General features: G+C 42.1%; 1 protein-coding gene across 2 annotated transcripts in view; it reads right to left on the bottom strand.

The window, feature by feature from the left end:
- Positions 1-4,002: 4,002 nt before the first annotated feature.
- Positions 4,003-21,494, bottom strand: part of AGPAT5 (1-acylglycerol-3-phosphate O-acyltransferase 5) — a 107,872-nt gene continuing 90,380 nt past the window's right edge. The window contains exons 9-11 of one of the 2 annotated variants that reach the window (XR_010323532.1): positions 11,765-11,899; positions 5,013-5,265; positions 4,003-4,672 (exon numbers count right to left, since the gene is read on the bottom strand). Coding sequence is in view for 1 of the 2 variants with exons in the window: in XM_064294937.1 (XP_064151007.1) it covers positions 11,807-11,899 (93 nt within the window). In the remaining variant the exon portion in view is untranslated. Of the gene's footprint in view, positions 5,266-11,764; positions 11,900-21,494 lie in introns of both variants that reach the window. The other variant, XM_064294937.1, reaches the window with a different exon arrangement.

The following is a 21,494-nucleotide window of genomic DNA, read 5'->3' on the forward strand; positions in this document are numbered from 1 at the left end:
CTCTTAACCCCTGTGCCACCAGAGTGAAGAGAACATTGAAATGGCCAAGGTTTTGTTGCATATATATTTACCACAATAAAATAATTAAGCTGTGTTCTAGGCACATTTAGTAGGTAGAGGAGGAACTGGGGAGGATTTAGAATCACCCTCGAGTTAAACCAGGAAATCCTAGTCACAGTTCTCTGTTAAAGTTGAGAACAAGATAAAACTCAAGAGCTCTGGGTCCTGGATTGGGCCTGGCTGCCTTGTAGCCACAATGAGTTCCATACAAATGATGCAAACCCAAGGACTTATTTGTGTTAATATAATCCAAGTGTTCACAGTGTGTGTGTGTGTTGTTGTTGTTGTTTTGGTTTGTTTTATTGATCTTTGAATTTAAATTCATTGCCTAATGACTTAGATTAATACCTGATTATTCTTCTCAGGCAATTTCAACCTCAAGTGGCCAAAAACTAAACTGACATCTTTCTGCTCACCGCTAAAACCCCAAACCCACTGCCGTCGAGTCGATCCCGACTCACAGATGAATGGCTCACCACTAGATGGTGCCAAATACTTGGTCTGTAAACTTAACCAGTCGCAAGGGGGCTGTGTCCACTTGCGGGAGGGGGCGCCATTTAGAAGAGAGAAACTAGAAGGAAAGTCAAATCTACAAAAGAATTTCAAAAGAAACAAGAAAAGGAAAGAAAGAGGCCAAATATAAAGGTACTAAATCTGGAAGCTAGTCTAGGAAGAAGTATTGTGCCTAAATAATTACTGGGTCACAGAAGCTGGAATGTTTTTGGTGAGAACTATCACAGGGCCCCCAAAAGCCAAAAACTGTACATGAGACCAGGGTGATCCCCAGTTAGAAGCCCTAAAATCATGGAAGCAGCTTTGTCATCCCGGTCCACACCGAAAGGCCAAAACTGCCGCCCAGCCCTGCTCCCTGGCTCCCTTTCTCTACATTCAGTTCCTTTCTAACCAGGAGCACTGGATCCGGAAGTTGGGCTGTTGGTTTTTGTTTTCGTATCAGTTTGGCCTTTCATGCTGGCCGGTTCCCTACAGGAAGCCCAGAGCTGTTTACTGCCGCTTTGTTCGCCTTTCCCACCCGCAGAGGCGGCTGTCGGACTCACAGGCCCCACTGATTGCAGCTTCTGGGCTCCTGGGTCGGTGTGTTCCCCAGGCCGCTTGTGAATCTTTTAATACCCACAGTCGGGCTCATCCTTTGATGGGCAGAAAAGTTGCCGCCTTTTTCACCTGTCCTGTGGAAATTGCCGTTCGGGTCATGTTGCCCTGACTTGTGACTTGGGACCTAGCAGGCCCGAGGGGCTGGTGGGGTCAGGGCCAGGCTGCGCTGTGAGCTGGCTCAGAAGAGGTTTGTGACTCTGACATTCTCTGCCGTCAGCCAGCGCCTGCAGGATGCCGCTGGTCCCAGGGAAAACAGGAAAGCATGGAGATGAGCATACACGAACAACATTCTCCACTCCCCTGAAATGTGTTTTGATCCTCTTCTCAAATAAGGAATAGATGCTTTTCCTCATTCCTTAAAATATTAAGGTGAGGGGCTTACCTGTTAGTTTTTTTCCTGCCTCTGAAGTCAAATGAACTGAAACAACAATACCCTAAGCTCAAATAACATAACTTCCTAAATCACTTCACACTCTCAGACATGATCCAATGCATCCTTTTATTGTTGTTATTAAAAAAAAGAAAAGTAATTGCCATGGAGTCAATTCCAATTCATAATGACCCTATAGGACAGAGTAGAACTGCCCTATAGGGTTTCTAAGGCGTGCCTGCTGGATTTGAACCGCCGACCTCTTGGTTAGCAGCTGAGCTCTCAACCTCTACGCCACGATTGTTGTTACAATGAGTTGGCTCCAACTCATGGTGGCCTTATGTATAACAGAATGAAATGTTGCCTGGTCCTGCTCCATCTTCGTGGTCACTGGTAGTTCATTGTCATGACTATTGTGTCAATCTATCTCCTCGAGGGTTTCCTTCACTTTTGCTGACCTCCTACTCTACCAAACATGTGACTTCCTGGTGATGTGTCCAAAGTAAGCAAACTGAAGTCTCGCCATCCTCATTTCTAAGGAGCAGTCTGGTTGTATTTCTTCTAAGACTGATTTGTTCCTCCTTGTAGCTCATTAAATCAACCTGTATTGACGGAAACCTTCTATACGCCAGGCTCTCACCAAGTGCTGAGCTCATAATGAAAACCCACCTCCCTCAGGAGCCCCATCTGAGGGGGAGCATGTAACCTGGTCATGAGTTTAACGAGTAGTGATAGCGTTAAGGAAGTCCCTGGGTAGAGCAAACAGTTAAGCACAAGGCTGCTAACCAAAAGGTTGAAGGCTCAAGTCCACCCAAAGTTACCTCAAAATAAAGGCCTGGTAATCTACTTTCGAAAGGTCACGGCCTTGAGAACCCTATGGAGCAGTACTAGTCAGATACACATGGGGTTGTCCTGAACCTGGAATCAGCTCTACAGCAGTTGGTTTGATAACTTTAAGGAGAGGTCGATTGATTCATCTTCAAGGGAAGACAAAGTCCCAGAGTTTTGAAAGATTAGTGGGGTTTTGAAAGAGAAGTAGGAGTTTGCCAAAGGGAAAATGCATTACAGGGCAGGAAAAGGGCGTCCCCCTGAGAGTTTATGTATTATTAATCTTTCTTTATTGCTCAAAGTCTAAAACGATTAAGAGATATATCCAAAAAAATCACTCATTCAAAAAACATTTACTCGACTCATATTCTACCAGTCCTTAAGGAGTTCAGAATGATTGTTCTGCTGTAATAGACATCAAGAGATTTCTAAACAGAGGATAAATACTGAGTTGTTTTTATAACGTTAATGACAAGATGTATATAGATCTTGACAGTTTTAGGATGGAAGGTAGTTTTAAGAGCCTAAAGGCCATCTCAGTTCACTTCTCTCTGGCACAGACTCAATGTCGACCTGACTCACCTGGGAAGGGACCCTGGAGTTGATTCTTAAACACGGACTGGCAGATGGTGAGCTGAGACACCCGGGAGGGCACGCCAGCCTCCAAGTGGCTCCACTAGCATTCAAAGATGGAAGAGCACTGTGCTTCCACTTTCCTTATATGTAACTCACCACATCTTACATTTCTGTTTTTTCTGCTGGACCGTGAGTTCTACGAGAGCAGGAAGGATTTTTCATTGATTTCCATAACTGTAGCCAGGCACCTGGCTTACGGTGTGTGTTTGACATGTTTGCTCACTCAATTAAAAGGTCTTTTCACTGCCTCTGGACAGCTTTAGGCCCTAGAAAAGAGGGCTAATTTGTGAACAGTGGATTAGCACAGACTACACAGTAGCAGAAATTTCGAGAACAGGAAGATCTATGAATTAGGCTGGGCTAGGCTGGCTGAGTAGAAGCCTTGGTGGCACAACGAGGAAGCACTCCACTGATAACCCAAAGGCCAGCAGTTCCAACCCACCAGCCGCTCCCTAGGAGAAAGACGTGGCAGTCTGCTTCCATAAAGATTGTTGTTGTCAGGTGCCGTTGAGTCAGTTCTAACTCATAGTGACATAAAGATTACAGCCTTGGAAACCCTGTGGGTCAATTCCACTCTGTCTTATAGGGTCACTATGAGTTGAAATCAACTCGACAGCAATGGTTTCTTTGGTTCTAGGCTGAATAGCTCCTCTGCAAACAGCTCCTTCTTGGAGAAACAACTGCCTAACATTTGACCAACTTCTCCTCCCATGGGCTCTACCTTGAGCATCTACAGTGAACAGGACCACCAAGCAGATGTCTCTCAGCCCTTTCTCAGACTCCCTCATTTCCATGAACAAGCCCGGGCACGGTGAGTGTGAGACTAGGAGTTTTTCTCACCATCTGGAGTAATTGTGCATCTATTCACTGCCCACCCTCAAGTCAATTCTTTTCTCCTGGCATCGCCTGTGGTGAATAAACAAGAGCCAACTCTTCACTTATGTCCTCAACTTATTTTCTGTATTGCATATGCAAACCCCCAACACCCAGGAGCTTACCCAATGTTGTTGTTAGGTGCCATTGAGTCGGTTCCAACTCATAGCGATCCTATGTACAACAGAACAAAACACTGCCAGGTCCTGTGCCATCCTAATTGCTGTTATGCTTGAGCTCATTGTTGCAGCAACTGTGTCGATTCATCTTGTTGATGGTCTTCCTCTTTTTTGCCAACCATCTACTTTACCAAGCATGATGTCCTTCTCTAGGGACTGGTCCCTCCTGACAATATGTACAAAGTATGTGAGATGAAGTCTCACCAACCTTGCTTCTAAAGAGCATTCTGACCATACTTCTTCCAAGGGAGACCTGTTCGTGCTTCTGGCAGTCCATGGTATATTCAGTATTCTTCTCCAACACTGTAATTCAAAGGCATCAATTCTTCTGTCTTCCTTATTCATTGTCCAGCTTTCCCAAGAATACAACAGGAATGAAAATACCATGGCTTGGATCAGGCTCAACATTGGCTTCAAGGTGACATCTTTGCTTTTTAACACTTTAAAGAGGTCTTTTGCAAATTTGCTCAATGCATTGTGTTTGATTTCGTGACTGCTGTTCCTTGCATGGGTGTTAATTGTGGATCCAAGTAAAATGAAATCCTTGACGACTTCAATATTTTCTCCGTTTATCATGGTGGGAATTCCAGAACCCTTAATTGTGTTCGTGAGGAACCTGTACATAGACCAAGAGGCAGTCATTCAAACAGAACAAGGGGATACTGCGCGGTTTAAAGTAAAAAAAAAAAAAAAAAAAAGCATGTGTCAGTGTTGTATCCTTTCACCATACGTATTCAATCTGTCTGTATGCTGAGCAAATAATCAGAGAAACTGGACTATATGAAGAAGAACAGGGCATCAAGATTGGAAGAAGACTCATTAACAACCTGCGATACGCAGATGACACAACCTTGCTTGCTGAAAGTGAAGAGGACTTGAAGCACTTTGATGAAGATCAAAGACTACAGCCTTCAGTATGGATTACAAGTTAACATAAAGAAAACAAAAATCCTCACCTGATGAGGAGATTCTAAACCAAAAGTTAAAAAAAGATGAGAAACATTTAAAGACTATGTTGTAATCACAGCCTGTCCATTTTGGATTTTTGGTTGAGTTGGGGAAGATGAGATTAGATTTGTGCAAGTCACAGTTGCTCTGAGGGAAGATACGTTAAAAACAAACAAACAAAATAAACAACCAGGATAGGTGCACCAAAAACAATCAGCTCTTTGTCAGATGCCAAGTTTCAATTCTGTTCGGCATGTCCTCCTGTAAAAAGAGAAAAGAGACCCTCAGCTTCTCCACCAACAATGTGGGAGTATAGTCCAGGTCACCCTTGCTCAAAGCTTGCTCAATGAGCACAGTATGAGCCCACGCCTCAAAATAGCATCATAGTTAAGGATTTGTTGTTATTGTTTTTATAGCTGAAAAAGACCTTGGAGATTATTTTGAACGATCTACTTTTTTTTATATAGATGAGAGAAACAGGCCCAAGGAGATAGGTGCCTTGCCAAGTCGAACAAAGATTAAGGGCAGATGCCTATCTTCTAATTTCCAGTCCAGTGTTGTTTCCTTGACCATGAAGCACAATCAGGGCAGCAAGGGGTCTGGGGAAGTCCCAGCCTTGGGGTCTAGTGAGCTGATTGGGATCCATTGCCAGTCATTCTTTTGGCAACTTTGGATAAATTCTTAAATCTGTCTGAGTTTCATTTATCTCGGTTATAAAAATAGGACTAATTTCTTTTTCATTGAGGTTTTGTAAGGAATGAACGAGGTAAGTTCCTAATACGGGGTCAGGCATATACTAAGTATGACCTAATGTTGAGTCATTTCCTCATATCTTCCCTTGTCCCCCGTTCCCCCATACCCCCTCCACCAATGTTGTCATCACATAAACTGGGTCTGTCCCACCCCTTGACCCTAGGCCTTTTCTCACTCATTCTTCTTGCCTGGAATGACCTTCCCTCTTTCTGTTTATCTACTTTCTAAGGCTTTGTAAACAAATGCACATATATTCCATTTCCAACTCTTATAGTCATTAATTATACAACCTTGGGCATGTCTTTTACCTGCTCTGAGGCTTAGTTCTCTTGTCTGTGAAGTGGGAATAATGATACCTACTTTATAAAATTGTGAGGATTATATAAAACATGGAAACACTGACACATAGTAGGCACTCAGGATATGATGGTTAAGTTTGTTGTTGTTATTACTGTTAATAAGGCCTAGCCCAAGGCTCGTCTTCTCCATGAAGCCTGATTTCTCCCTGGAGCTTATAGTTGGATGTATAGATGCTGACCTCTGCCTCTTCCCTCCTCATTGCCCATCTTCCTGGAGAGTTCCTGCCAACTTTCAGGTAAAATAAGGGCACCCGGAGATAGTTCTGGCTGCTAAGGGTCTGCATTCACCTCTATTTCCTCGTCTGTAAAATGAGAATACTGTCCTCTCTCTCAGGAGTCCCTGGGTGGTGCAAACAGTTTAAATACAGGTACTAACTGAAACGTTGGACGTTCAGATCCACCCAGAGGTGCCTGGGAAGAAAGGCCTGGAAATCTGCTTCCAAAAGGGCACAGCCATTGAAAACCCTATAGAACACAGTTCTGCTCTGACATACGTAGCGTTGCCATGAGACACAATCTACTTGACAGCAACTGGTTTTATTTATTTATTTATTTTTTTACAACCTCTCTTGTCTCGTTCACAGATGGGAGAAGTGAGGGTACAGAGGTGCCTAGGAGATCTGAGATAGCTCAGGCCCTGCAGTCAGATAACTGCCGCCAAATGCCTCCCTGGGTACTTAGGAAGGGCACCATCTTGGGCAAACATTTAGTTTTTCTGAGCGTCAGTCTTCTCATGTGTAAAGGTGAGAATTTTATGCTAACCCAAGGTCTGCCGTTAAGGAACAAATGAACTGACAAACATGCAATGCTTGGTGCGACACTCTTCAGACGTGAGAAAGCCTACAGCAATGGGAGGTAGAAAGGAAGTCTAGGGGGGTCTTCATCTCCATGTACTTGATCTAAACTCTGACGGAGGAGCGTGTGTACAAGGCTGTCCCTACAACCCCATAGTCTAGAATTCTCAGGCAGAGTGGTGGCCTAACAGCAGGGTCAGGGGAGTTCCCAGGGCCGTGAGAACTGGCCACATGCTGCTCTGTGACACCCTGTGTTCCCACACGAGTTTGCAAAGCTCTTTCAGGGCACGTCAGTTGGAGGTCATAATGTCTCTCCGGGCCCAGGATGGGGGAAGGCCAGAGGGATAATGGCTCAGAATGTGCTCAGTGGCTGAAGCTGTGCTCAGCGTGCTGTGTGTTCTGTCAGTGGGCACCTTGGTCAGTGGTGGGTAAATGGCCCTGCGTATGTGGCTGAGACCGATGCCCAGCACAGCCTGAGCTGACCCCTGCTCTGACTACGCCTTGGCTGCTGCGGCGCCCAGGGAGATAAAACCGTAGGGTGTTCTTCAGTCCCCAGGGACACAGTGAATCTCCAAGGATGGGCTGTTACCGTCGTTCCATCAGGCCAGGGGTAGGCCTAGAGATATGTCCTTGTCCTTGCCCTCTTGCTATTCAGGGAGATGGTGTGGCCAATGGTCAAGAGATCTGGGTTCCATCCAGCCTCTTCTCTGCCTCTAGCCGTTTGACAGCAGGGCCAGTTCCTTAAACACACTGGGCCTCAGTTAACTCATCTGAAAATCAATGGGCTGCGCGAGATGGTGTATACACTGTATCTCCAGTTCTAAGACTCAGTGAGTCTCTAAAGACCAGAGGGAGTGCAGATCCCTCCTCTGCGACAAGGTAGTGGCCTGTTTGTATCTGATGTGGATGCAGAGGGGAGCTTCCCTCTGGGCTGTATCAACAGGCTGCCGGGCCCCAGCCAGGGGTTCCCAGAATCTCGGTGGGGAGGTGTTTACTGACTTGCTGCAGGGAGACCATTACCTCAACGACATGAAGCCGAAACGTTTTATAGGGTGTGGAAAACATCTGAAAAAGACATTATCCACAGAGACCTTCTTGCTAGTTTAATGGCCCATTAGAGTGAAGTTAAGAGGTTGCAAAGGCTGCACCTAAGTGTGTGACTGGGCCCTGGTTTGAGAACCATTGTTCCCAGGTCTCAAGTTACCTAGAAAAGAACACAGCCAGAGGGAAGGAGGATGCAGACCAACAGAGAAAACACCCAGACAGCAAGGTAGTGAGTTTGTGGTTAGTGAGCGAGCACAACACAGGGTGTCAAGCATGATGACATTTCTAGGGTGCGTGCTACAGTGGATGAGGCAGAGATGTGTTCATTGAACTGAAGATTACAGCCTTTAGGTTGGGGGTGAGGATGAGAAGAGACTAGTGACGTTTCCTTTCAGCTCCGAGCGTGTTGAAGAACAATCTGTGCTGGGAACACTCTTTGAGAGCAATCTGGGGGCTGAAAGACGTCAGGATTTCAATCTGGGTGAGTGTGATTTCTCAGGAGAGGTCTTTGTCTCTCCCTACTTTAAACACTTTTCTGCCATGAAGCAGCCACCAGGTGGTGGTAAACAATCACGACAGCGGGTCTCAAACAAGAAGGCCCTGAGAGATTGAGATGGTTTGCTTACGGCTTTCCTTTTTAGACTTGTACATGCCGCCTCCACCTGTCATCCCAATGCCTATTAACACGGATGAATTGGCACTACTAACCAAATGGTGTTTGAGGTAGCCTTTAACAATGTAAGGATCTAAGGCGTTGTTTTTGATACCATCTATTCCTTTTGTAACTAGGGAAAGTCACCACAGTGCCTTTTACCAGTTGTCTCATACACTGACACCAGCTCTGCCCAACAGGCTGAATACGTGAGGATCTAAGCAATTAGCGTTCTATCTGTGTTACGGGGCAACCCATGTGACTTGTGTGAGCCTGTTTTCTCACTTGAAAATGGGGAAATCACTTGCAGAGGCATCAAGGTGATTAAGTTAAACGGCGTCTCACGGGTGAATGTTGTTGTTAGGTGCCCTCAAGTTGGTTCCGACTCACAGTGACCGTCTGCACCACAGAATGGTAGCCACAAAATAAACGGTAGTTGTTATTGCAAATCGCTGATGGTAAAATCGGTCCTGTTCACCTGCCCGCACAGTGTGACTGTGAAGATTAAATGTAGAAATGTAAGCAAAAGCACTTCTTTTTAAATTCAATTCTCTTCTATGTTATAGCTTCAAAATAAAATATCACTGGCTTCTTTTACCTTTTAAGCCTATAGGCTACACTTGAAATTTAAATCTAGCTAGCTTTCCATTGGATTTAACCTCAAGGATGTAGGGGGCAATAATAATATAAAGGTCGAAGCCTAGGCTTTGGCTTCCAACAAATAAAACAGTCCAAGCGTCAGTTACGCTGTCGTTGTTGTTGTCCCCTGTCACTTCTGAGTCACAGTTACCCTATTGTACAGAGCAGGAATGCTCCCATAGGGTTTCTTAAGCTGTAATCTCATGGGAGCAGATGGCCAGGTCTCTTCTCCAGCGGAGCTGCTGGTGGGTTTGAATTGCTGACCAAGCAGCTGAGAGCTTAACCCTTGTGCCGTCGGGGTTCTTTCAGCTATGCTATTCCCCAGCTGTGTGACCTTGGGCAAATTACTTAGCCTCTCCAAACCTCTGATTCCTTACCTGCTACAAGGCATTTGTGAGGCTTCGAAGAGATGATCTAGGTACAGTGCCCAGCACACACAGCAGCCGTCAAGGTCATGATGGCTTTGACCTGTGATGTCTCAGCCTTTCCCTCTGTTACCTGGCGTAGAACCTCCAGAGGTAAAGAAACTCTTAGCACCCTAATCCTCCCCCCAGTACCCCACAAAAGTAGAATGAAGAAAATAAAGCTCTGTAGACTATATCTACTTTCTCCCTGAATTTGGAAGGAGGTATTTTCTCCATTTCTTTTTGCTCCCCACACAAGAATAACCATCTGCTTCTTCAATGGTTTGAGCTTACGGATAAATTATAGAGACTCTGTGGTTACACAGAATGTACGATTTTTATTGTTAAGAAGGGAAAGAACGCCCACTGGACACCTACTGTGTGCAGGCAATGACGCTAAGTGCTTTTGCTTACATTTCTACATTTAATCTTCACAGTCACACCGTGCGGGCAGGTGAACAGGACCGATTTTACCATCAGCGATTTGCAATAACAACTACCATTTATTTTGTGGCTACCATTCTGTGGTGCAGACGGTCACTGTGAGTCGGAACCAACTTGAGGGCACCTAACAACAACATTCACCCGTGAGACGCCGTTTAACTTAATCACCTTGATGCCTCTGCAAGTGATTTCCCCATTTTCAAGTGAGAAAACAGGCTCACACAAGTTACATGAGTTGCCCCCGATACACAGATAGAACGCTAATTGCTTAGATCCTCACGTATTCAGCCTGTTGGGCAGAGCTGGTGTCAGTGTATGAGACAACTGGTAAAAGGCACTGTGGTGACTTTCCCTAGTTACAAAAGGAAACACGCAGCATTCATTCACTTTGTCTCACTGTAAAGGGTCCTTTCGCTTTCACCACTCAACTCCTTCCTGTCTCCCTCATGCCTCCCACCCACCTTAGGGTCAAGCACACCTCGCTGGAGGTCACAGGAGAGATTCGAAAACCATGTCTGCAGCGCAGGGGAGGGGTTTTTGTCCCTGTACCACCATGGACATGTCTCACTCTGTGCGGCATAAAAGCAAGTGTGAGACATCTATTAGAGCCCCGTCCTATTTTGGGATGAGATTTTAAAAAGGTAATTAATATTCCTCGCAGGACATTTAGGTACCGCCACCTACTTTACAAGATTATTGAGAAAGTTAAGTCCAACATATGTTCAGTGCTTTGCACATTATCTATTAGACACTAAATGCTCAATAAATGTTAGTTATTATTCTAATTATTAATAGGTCTTTTATTTGAATATGGATATGGCTGATGCTTTGAAAATTTTGTCAACTGTAAAACATCTTATGTTTTATTTATTAAAAAATAGTTACATAAAGAGCCAGCGTCACCCTAGCCTGGCAGAGGAAGCAGAAGAACATGACAAATATGCATATAAACGTAACATGCTTTACTAAGATTTCTATACCATCTCTGAGAGAGATGATAATTGGGCATGTGTAGAAAATCAAAGATCACGAAGGGTAGGCCCCTTATACCAATGTCTCCAAATTAACTGTGAGGTTTCAGGCAGCAAGCTGCTTAAAGGCTTCTTTGTGCTACTGAATACACAGGGCAGGTCAACTTTCAAATAAAGCGTGTAGGTAACTCTGCAGAGAAGGTTGCCTCGATCCTAGAGCCAACAGGAAGGATGTGATTCCATGTTGTCTTTGAAAAATCTCTGTCATCGATGCTATATACATAGATATGATTCATATACAAAATCATGTATATAATCTATATGTATTTTCACATATATGAGAGAAATTATTTATATTTATATATATGATATACTCCTTAGAAAGTCACATCAATGTTTGGTTATTATAATTGAAACTGGCAGAAGACCAGGTTCTCATTCTGCCTCTCTACTTGCCGCCTCTATCTGTGAGATCTTAAGTTTCAGTATTTCCGTCTCCTGTTGTCATTGTTTCCTCATCTGTAAGATGAGCCAGTCGTGTGAGACTCTCTAAACCTTCTTCCAATTCTAACATTTCCCAATTGTATCACTGCATTAAAATATTTGGAAATTAATCTTATATGTAGCTATTATTCTCAACCTAAAATGCCAGATTTACTAGATTGAGAACATTCTTTTAACAACCCAGTAGGGGAATTACCTTGTTTCTTATGCACTCGTGTTACATTGTTACTTTGTTGAATCACCTCATTCTTTTTGCTGTCAGCATTCTTTTGGTGTCTTCTGAAGCCTCTATAAACGCACTTTGAAAACAATTCATCCCAAATAATTTTCTCTGAGGACAATAAAAGGAGCAGACATAAGTAATAAAGCTTTAGCTCTTCATTATAAACAGATGTAAAAGTAAATCAACATTTTTTTTTTTATTACTTAGCGCATAGTACCACGTTACATTAACTGATTACATTCAGATGCACCAGGAAGAGATTTATAAGAGGATTTTTCAATTACTCGTGAATTAGAAGATTTTTCTGAGGGTGTATTTATATATGATCCGATGATCAAGGAAAAGTGACACATTTGAGTTATGATTTTGATAAGGCATGGCATTACCTTTAGATAATATTTCTAAGCAAAATAACTGTATACCTAAATGATCTAAAATGTTTTAATTTGTAAAACAAACAGAACACTATGACACAGTATTCAAAGTAAGCCCAGTCCAGAAGGATCACATCCCAATATCGTCATATTTGCTCCAGATTTTGTTACTTGGTTGTGCTTTACTGCCTTGAACACCAGCAATTCCTGGCTGATCCTTCCAAATCACAACTTTTACTTCACTTATCAAATGTTTATTAATAATAACATTTAATTAAAAAATTTTTGACTTCTGACTATAAAATCAAAATTTAATTGATTTAGAAAACTTCCCACTGATATTTAGTGATATAACTATGACCAAACTAACTGTAAAGTGCCCAGTCTCAGATTTAATCAGAGTGAGACGCTCCACAGGGTAGTCAACGACTATGTTCTTAGAGACGGGGGATGGGTGGCACAAGTGGCTTGTGATTGGCTGCTAACCCAAAGGCTGGGGGTTCAAACCCACCCGGAAGCTCCATGGGAGGCCTGGCAAACTGCTACTGTAAAGATGACAGCCAAGGAAACCCTACGGTGTAGCTCCGCTCTGTCACAGATGGGTCTGCCACGATCTGGCAGCCAACCAACAGCAGCCAACAATTTTACAGTTTGCCAGGCCTTCTTCTGCAGCACTTCTGGGTGTTTTCCAATTGCCAATCTTGCAGTTAGTAAACAAGTGCAAACTGCACCATCCAGGGAACCTGCTGAATATCTACTATGTGCTGGGAATTACGGTAGAGTCTCAGAATACAAAAGGTGGGTCAAAAGTCCTTGTCCTTTAAGTCATATGTCACTATCAAGCCTAGGTGGCTGGAAGAATGCCTGGGAAATCCAGAGGGAGTGTAGGAATTACAGACTGTAAAAGATGGGAAGGTCTTTAGCAACTTTGTCACTTGGCCTCCTTATGTCACAGAAGATACATAAGTCCAGAAAGAAGCAACCCACTGTTACATACTTGGACTTGCTCACAACTCCAGATCTCTTGACTTTCGGATCAGTATTTTTGTGCACTGCACTGCACTGCCCTGCCTTGAAGGAGAGTTCAGTTTAAGCCCTATTGTCAGTTTTATGTTAGATTGGAGCTAGCAGTCAATAATAAGATCAGGAAACAAAATGGCACAATAGAGAAAGTTGGAAAACAACCAGATGATCAGATACAAGTAGGAGCGAGAATACAGCATGTTAAAGAGAATAACAGGGACAGGAATTACCAGATGCAAAGACACATGGAGGGATATTTTGCATTGGATTTACTTCAGATCTAAAATCCTTTATCTCAACTTCTAGGGACAGAGGGAGAGGAGGAAATACAGAGACAAAAAAGAATGAGGATATTAGGAGATAAACAGAAATATATACATTGTTTGGGGTTGATTTTTTATATCTTTTATTTCAATTCACAATATCTAGCTTTTATTCATCACATGCCCAATTAGACCAATATACCAAAAAACCTAAAATGAAAATGTTATTAGCTCTAGCATAAGATAGAACCCATATATCAACAAAGTATTTTGAGGTGGTTTAAAAAAACAAAGGCAGAAGTGTAATAGAATTTTAGACTATTTACTACCCAATTTAATACTGGACTTTCTAGGAGGAATAGTTGTTGTCATCATCATTACACACATGTCACAGTAGTGGGGCAGAGCCACCATGGCACTATAGACAGAAGCACCACTTCGTCCCTCCAGAGCAAAGACCCAAAAAACCTAACTAAAACAGAGACAGGTGTCAATCCTGGAACCCTAAGTATCAAATGAAGAGATAAAAGGCCCAAGCAAGCACCGAATAGAATAAGAAACGGACAGAGAACAGAGAGTGAGGAGAAATATGGAGCGCAGGTTCCTTACCAGCTAATGCAGCATGGATTCACCATCTTGGACTCCTGTCAGAAATTGGCAGACAGGGACTATGGGAAAGCAGCTTCACAGAGCTCCCAGCAGGAGACAGAGCACCAGTAACCAGTGATACGTGCTTTCCCACCCCCTGCCCTTCTTCCTCTGTTTCTCATTTCTCTACGTTCCTTCTTTTCCTGTCTCCTAAATACATGGCACTGTGTGCCATCCCCACCCCTTCTAGAGAGGCTGTGTCCCGGGGCCTGAGAACCACTTCCCTGGTTGCTGGTGGGATCCCTGGGGGCATTTTTCTTTTTTTTAAATTTTTCCTTTTTGTTCTCGGTTTCTCATCTCTCCACTTCAACGGCAGGCTCCCTCAGCACTTTTTGTTGTTGTTGTTGTTCCTGTTTCTCTCTCCTCTCTCTCTTCTTTCCCATACCCAACGTAGCTCCACACATCATAATCTCCCCCCTCCCTCCTGCCTATCCGCACCATGTGCTGAACATCGCACCCCCAAGCAGCACAGGCATGACCTACCAGAACCTGTCCTGCACTGACCCCCAGTTGCCCTGTTGGCCCCAGTATGTGCTACAAAAAAACTTACCCCAGCCCTTCCCTTTCAGCTGGACCTGCCCTGCTGGGCCATAGCTGAGCGACTGGTCCCTGCTCATTGGACAAGGAGGTGAAAAGTATTGTGCCCACAGATGATCAAACAACAAAGAATACAGCCCACCTGCTCAGACATAACCAAATAAAACAAAAAAGCAGGATGAAACAAATCTACAATCAACAAATGAAAAAAATAACTACTGAATGGCCCTAAGAGAGCAGACAATATCAAAATATATATATAAAAAAGGACAGGATGGTTCCAGTAGATGTCCAAAATAAAACACCAGATGACTTTCCAGTAGAAAAGAAGGCGCTGAAACTACCTGAGAGGGAATTCAAGTCTCTAATATTCAGAGTTACCCAAGAGTTGAAGCAAAAAGCAGACAAAAATGAGGAAAAAATGGACAAATTCATGGAAAAAGCAGACAAAACAAGGAATTCAGGAAAACAATACAGGAACAAAATGTGAAAATAAACTCACAACTAGAAATCATACAAAAGCAATTAGAAATTCAAAAATAAACAAGATTTCAGAAATGGACAGTGTCATAGAAGGTCTGAGGAGCAGGTATGAAACAATGGAAGAAGGATCAGTAAAATTGAGGACAAATACTTGAATACCACTTTTTGGGGGGAAAAATCAGAAAAAAGAACAAAGGAAAATGAAGAAACCCTGAGAATAATGTGGGATACAATCAAAAGCAAAAATGCACGAGTGGTCGATGTTCCAGAATGGGGAGAAAATGGAAAACACAGAGAGGATCATTGAAGAATTGCTGACTGAAAACTTCACTAATATCATGAAAGTTGAAAATCTGACCATCCAAGAAGCTCAATGAGCCCCATATAGCATAGACCCCAAAAGAAAATCATCAAGACTTATCATAGTCACACTGGCTAAAACCAAAGACAGAACCCTGAGAGCAGTTCGAGAAAAACAAAAAATCACATACAGAGGGGGAAACAGTAAGACTAAGCTCTGGTGAATAGTGTCTGGGGTCTTAAAAGCCTGTGAGCGGCCACGTAAGGTACTCCACTGGTCTCACCCCTGCAGGAGCAAGAAAGAATGAAGAAAACTAAAGACACAAGGGAAAGATTAGTCCAAAGGACTAGTAGACCACAACTACCACAGCCTCCATTAGACTGAGTCCAGTACAACTAGATGGTCCTGGGCTATCACCACTGACTGCTCTGACAGGGATCACAATAGAGAGTCCTAGACAGAGCTGGAGAAAAATGTAGAACAAAATTCCACCTTACAAAAAAGGACCAGACTTATTGGCCTGACAGAGACTGGAGAAACCCCGAGTATGGCCCCCAGACACCCTTCTAGCTCAGTAACAAAGTCACTCCCAAGGTTCAGCCTTCAGCCAAAGATCAGACAGGCCCATAAAACAAAATGAGACTAAAGGGGCACAGCAGCCCAGGGGCAAGGACCAGAATGCAGGAGGGGACAGGAAAGCTGGTAATACGGAACTCAAGGTCAAGAAGGGAGAGTGTTGACATGTCGTGGGGTTGTTAACCAATGTCATAAAACAATATGTGTACTGTTTAATGAAAAGCTAGTTTGTTCTGTAAACCTTTATCTAAAGTACAATAAAAAAAAAAAAAAAAAAAGAATTGTCACAGTAGTAGTAAAACCAATAGCTAACACTTGGGTTGTAAGAATGTGCCAGCACTAATCCAAGGGCCTTTTACACAGATGGCTTCACTCAATCCTCAGAACCACCCTGTGAGGTGGGTACGATTATTACTATCTCCATTTTATAGTTAAGGAAACTGAAGTATGGAGATTAAAGAAATTGACCAAGGTCACTCAGCAGGTTGGTGGTAGGGCAGGGACTCAAATCCAAGCAGCCTGGCTCCAGAATCCATGCACAGAAGTCCTACTCTCCATTACTTCTCATCCACAGCTCCCCGAATTTCCTTCACAAACAAGCAACATTTAAATATAGAATGAATGATAAAGAACCTGTTTCCATCATCTGGCAAACAAAAAGTCCATATTTTAAGAGACACACAGAAGTCTGTGGCTGACAGTGTCTTCAGTGAGGTGGCCCTGAAGAGTAGTGTGCCGCATTCTGCCAGCATCCTCAAGTGCACTTAAATTGGAAAAGCAAACGTTTTAACCCTTTCAGAATTCAGTAACTTAATTATAATCCCAGAAACCTATAAAAGGGACAATAGCTGAACTGCTAACAAGTTTGCCTGACTTTTTATTAGAAGGTCAAACTACCACAATTACACATTGAAAACTATTCAGGCAAAATTGGACCAACCAAAGGAATCCCCATAGCTACTTCACAGGTCTTTCCCATAACTATGGAACTCATACTCTCATCTCTTTCTCCTCACACTTGGTAAACAAGAGCTTGACACAGAAATTCTCCTTTAGTTCTAATTCTCTTCAACTGACGTTTCACTTCAAAGTGCTCTTTAAGAATTTATTTACATCAGTGTAACTACCTTCTACATGAGGGTCTTTCCTCACCTTCATTTCCATTATTACTGACCAAATACGATCCCCCATGGTACTGTTATTTTCCATTCTAGCCAGTGATAATCATTGGGATGAGGGTAGTAGGTGGGAAGAACATAATTTTCTCTGCCATTTTTTGTGCAATAAGCTTTGAAGACTGTATAAATGATGTGTGCAGGAGAGAGAAAAGAATGAAGGTGGTGATGGGCAAATTAAAACATAAAATTATCAAGAGACTGAGCTGTGACCCAGACAGAGTAACCCATACACGCATGGATAGGATAGAACACAATATAAATATGACCCTGAATTGACTGGGAAGGTGTTAATAATACCCATTCCTAGCAATCATGTTTGAGTTCCAAAATGCATCAGAAAATAATGAAAAATTACTTGTAAGTTGCATATTTTAGGCAGTGAGTAATGCTGAAATGATTTCGAAAGAATATTCTCTTACATTTGTATTTGTATAGTGGCATGACTCAAAATGAGAATAGCTGCAAACATCTATTAATAATAGGAACGTGGAATGTACGAAGCATGAATTTAGAAAAATCGGAAATCGTCAAAAATGACATGGAATACGTAAACATTGATATCCTAGCAATCAGTAAGCTGAAATGAACTGATACTGTTCATTTTGAATCAATCATATGGTCTATGCTCGGAATGACAAATTGGAGAGGAATGGTGTTGTATTCATCGTTAAAAAGAACAATTCAAGGTCTACTCTGAAGTACAATGTGGCCAGTGATGATAGGATAATATCTGTACGCCTACAATGAAGACCAGTTAATACAACTATTATTCAAATTTACACACCAACCACTATGGCCAAATATGAAGAAATAAAAGATTTTTACCAACTTCTGCAGTTTGAAATTGATCAAACATGCAGTCAAGATGCACTGACAATTACTGGTGACTGGAATGCAAAAGTTGGAACCCCAGTAGTTGGAAAATATGGCCTTGGTGATAGAAAACAGTGCCGGAGATCACATGATAGAATTTTGCAAGACCAACAACTTCTTCGTTGGAAATACCTTTTTTCACCAACATCAGATGGTGACTATACACATAGAGCTTGCCAGACGGAATGCACAGGAATCAAGTTGACTACATCTGGGGGCAAAGATGACGGCAAAGCCCAACTGTCATCAGTCAGAACAAGGCCGAGGTCAACTGTGGAACAGCCCATCAATTGCTCAGATGCAAGTTCAAGTTGAAGAAAATTAGAACAAGTTCACAAGAGCCAAAATATGCCCACATGAATTTAAGAGACCATCTCAAGAACAGATTTGATGTATTGAATACTAATGAACGAAGACCAGACAAGTTGTGGAATGATATCAAAGACATCATCCATGAAGAAAGCAAGAGGTCACCGAAAAGGCAGGGAAGAAAGACGAAAATGGATGTCAGAAGAGACTCTGAAGCCTGCTCTTGAACAGAGTAGCTAAACCGAAAGGAAGAAATGATGACATAAAAGAGTTGAACAGAAGATTTCAAAGGGCACCTTGAGAAGACAAATAATTATAATGAAATGTGTAAAGATCTAGAGTTAGAAAAAACGTGAAGAACACGCTCAGCATTTCTCAAGCTGAAAGAACTGAAGAAAAAATTCAAGCCTCAAGTTGCAATATTAAAGGATTCTATGGGGAAAATACTCAATGACATAGGAAGCATCAAAAGAAGATGAAAGAAATACAGACTCACTCTATTAAAAAGAATTAGTCGACGTTCAACCATTTCAGGAGGCAGCATGATCAAGAACCGATGGTACAGAAAGAAAAAGTCCAAGCTGCACTGAGGACACTGGTGAAAAACAAGGCTCCAGAAATTGTTTCAAGTCAGGTTCAGAAGAGGACATGGAACAAGGGATATCATTGCTGGTGTCAGATGGATCTTGGCTGAAAGCAGGGAATACCAGAAAGATGTTTACCTGTGTTTTATTGTCTACGCAAAAGCATTCGACTGTGTGGATCATAACAAATTATGGATAACATTGTGAAGAATGGGGATTCCAGAACAGTTGGTTGTGCTCGTGAGAAACCTATACATAGTCCAAGAGGATGGTTTAAAGATTAAAAAAAAAGGTATGAGTTTTATTCTTTCACCATACTTATTCAACCTGTATGGTAGCAAATAATCTGAGAAGCTGGACTACATGAAGAACTGGGCATCAGGATTGGAGGAAGACTTATTAACAACCTGCGTTATACAGAGGGCACAACCTTGCTTGCTGAAACTGAAGAGAACTTGAAGCACTTACTGATGAATATCAATGACCACAGCCTTCAGTATGGATTACACCTCAACATAAAGAAAACAAAAATCCTCACAACTGGACCAATAAGCAACATCATGATAAATGGAGAAAAAGTTCAAGTTGTCAAGGATTTCATTTTACTTGGATCCACAATCAACACCCCTGGAAGCAGTAGTCAAGAAATCAAAAGATGCATTGCATTGGCCAAATCTGGTGCAAAGGGCCTCTTTAAAGTGTTACAAAGCAAAGATGTCGCCTTGAAGACTAAGGCGCAACTGATCCTAACCATGGTATTATCAATTGCCTTGTTTGCATGCGGAAGCTGGACAATGAATAATGAAGACTGAGAAACTGATGACTTTGAATTATGGTATTGGAGAATATTTAATATACATACCATAAACTGCCAGAAGCATGAACAGGTCTGTCTTGGAAGAAGTACATCCAGAATGCTCCTTAGAAGCAAGGATGGCGAGACATCATGTCACATACTTTATAGACATGTTATCAGGAAGGATCAGTCCCTCGAGAAGGACATCATGCTTGGTAAAGTTGAGGGTCAGCAAAACAGAGGAAGACCCTCAATGAGATGGATTCACACAGTGGCTGCAACAATGGGCTCAAGTGTAACAATGACTGTAAGGATGGCAGAGGACCGGGCAGTGTTTTGTTCTGTTATACACAGGGTTGCTATGAGTTGGAACTGACTTGATGGCACCTCAGAACGCTACCACATTTGTACTGAACTGTATATAATGCATTTTTACATCTACTGTCTCATTTGACTCTCGCTAAACTCTGAGGAAGGTAAGTATTGTCCTCATTTTATATATAATTAAGGCTCAAACAGGTACAGTAACTTGCTTACGGTTAGATGCATGTGGTGATACACCATAGACTATTTTATAGTTTGGGATTTACCTTACCAGGATAATTTCAAACATGACTTTGCTACATGCCTCTGTAAGGAAAGACCTCTGAATCTGTAATCACACATTACCTCTCACTTAGCAGGAAGCACTCAGTGCTGCCAACAGGAGCCAACGGGCACTTCCTCAGAGGGCACTGCCTCAGATTGAGGCTCGACCTAGAGACAGTCTGGAGAGATCGTGAGATTTTCTTAATTGTATCGAGAATTTTTCCTTTTGTAATCTCTGTATCGTCTCACCTAGTTTTCAAACAAAATCTGTAATTTGTATTTAAACATGAGTCAGAATTGACTAAATGACAACTAGTTTTTTGGTTTTATAGCTATGACCATCCACTTTTAAAGGCATGTAGTTTAAAATACTGCATTACAATTTTGTTATGATCGTTCATTTCCCTTCTAGAAGCACTAGTTGTGTGACCTTGTGTATTTTATTCAAACTATGTTCCACGCACTAGGTGCTTCACATATATCAACCCATTTAGCCCCCAACAACCTTTCAGGAAAACACATTTATTATCTCTATTTTACAGATGAACACTGGGGTCTAAGGTCAAATAGCTATAAATTTTGATTCATTTTTTCCGTGTTTCCTTTTTTTTGCTGAATTAATGAAGCACCAACAAGCCCAAGAATTTAAGTCAGAATTTATTATGAAAATGCCATAAGGAAACAAGACTGTTAGCCAAGTACTCTCTCCTGTTGGACCAAGAGTATCAGTAGCATTGTCATTTTCTTTTTAGATATGAAGATTTATAACAATTGTAATGTCTTTCTTACATATTCCCAAAACAAATCATGAGGCACTAATAATTTGAAAGGAATAATTGACCTGTCTCATAATCAATAAATATTTATTGAGAGTCTACACTTTTATGGGATTTGCTCCACATATCACGTTTCTGTCAATACATTAGAAGTAACTAAACTTTCTATTTGAAGTGGCTTTCTGAAACATAACATTTTGTCATTCAGGATAACCAGGTATTTGTCCGATTTCATGTACAACTACCACAAGCTGACCACCCAATTACTAAAAGTAATGGATATACTTTATCATACACAAATTGGAAAAGATGTCAAATGAAATCTTAAGGATAATGTCTTTGAGCCTTAATTACTCTAAACTGAAATAAATTAGTGATTGTATCTATAGCACTC

Source organism: Loxodonta africana, chromosome 12 (genome assembly GCF_030014295.1).
Source record: "Loxodonta africana isolate mLoxAfr1 chromosome 12, mLoxAfr1.hap2, whole genome shotgun sequence".
Taxonomy (NCBI): domain Eukaryota; kingdom Metazoa; phylum Chordata; class Mammalia; order Proboscidea; family Elephantidae; genus Loxodonta; species Loxodonta africana.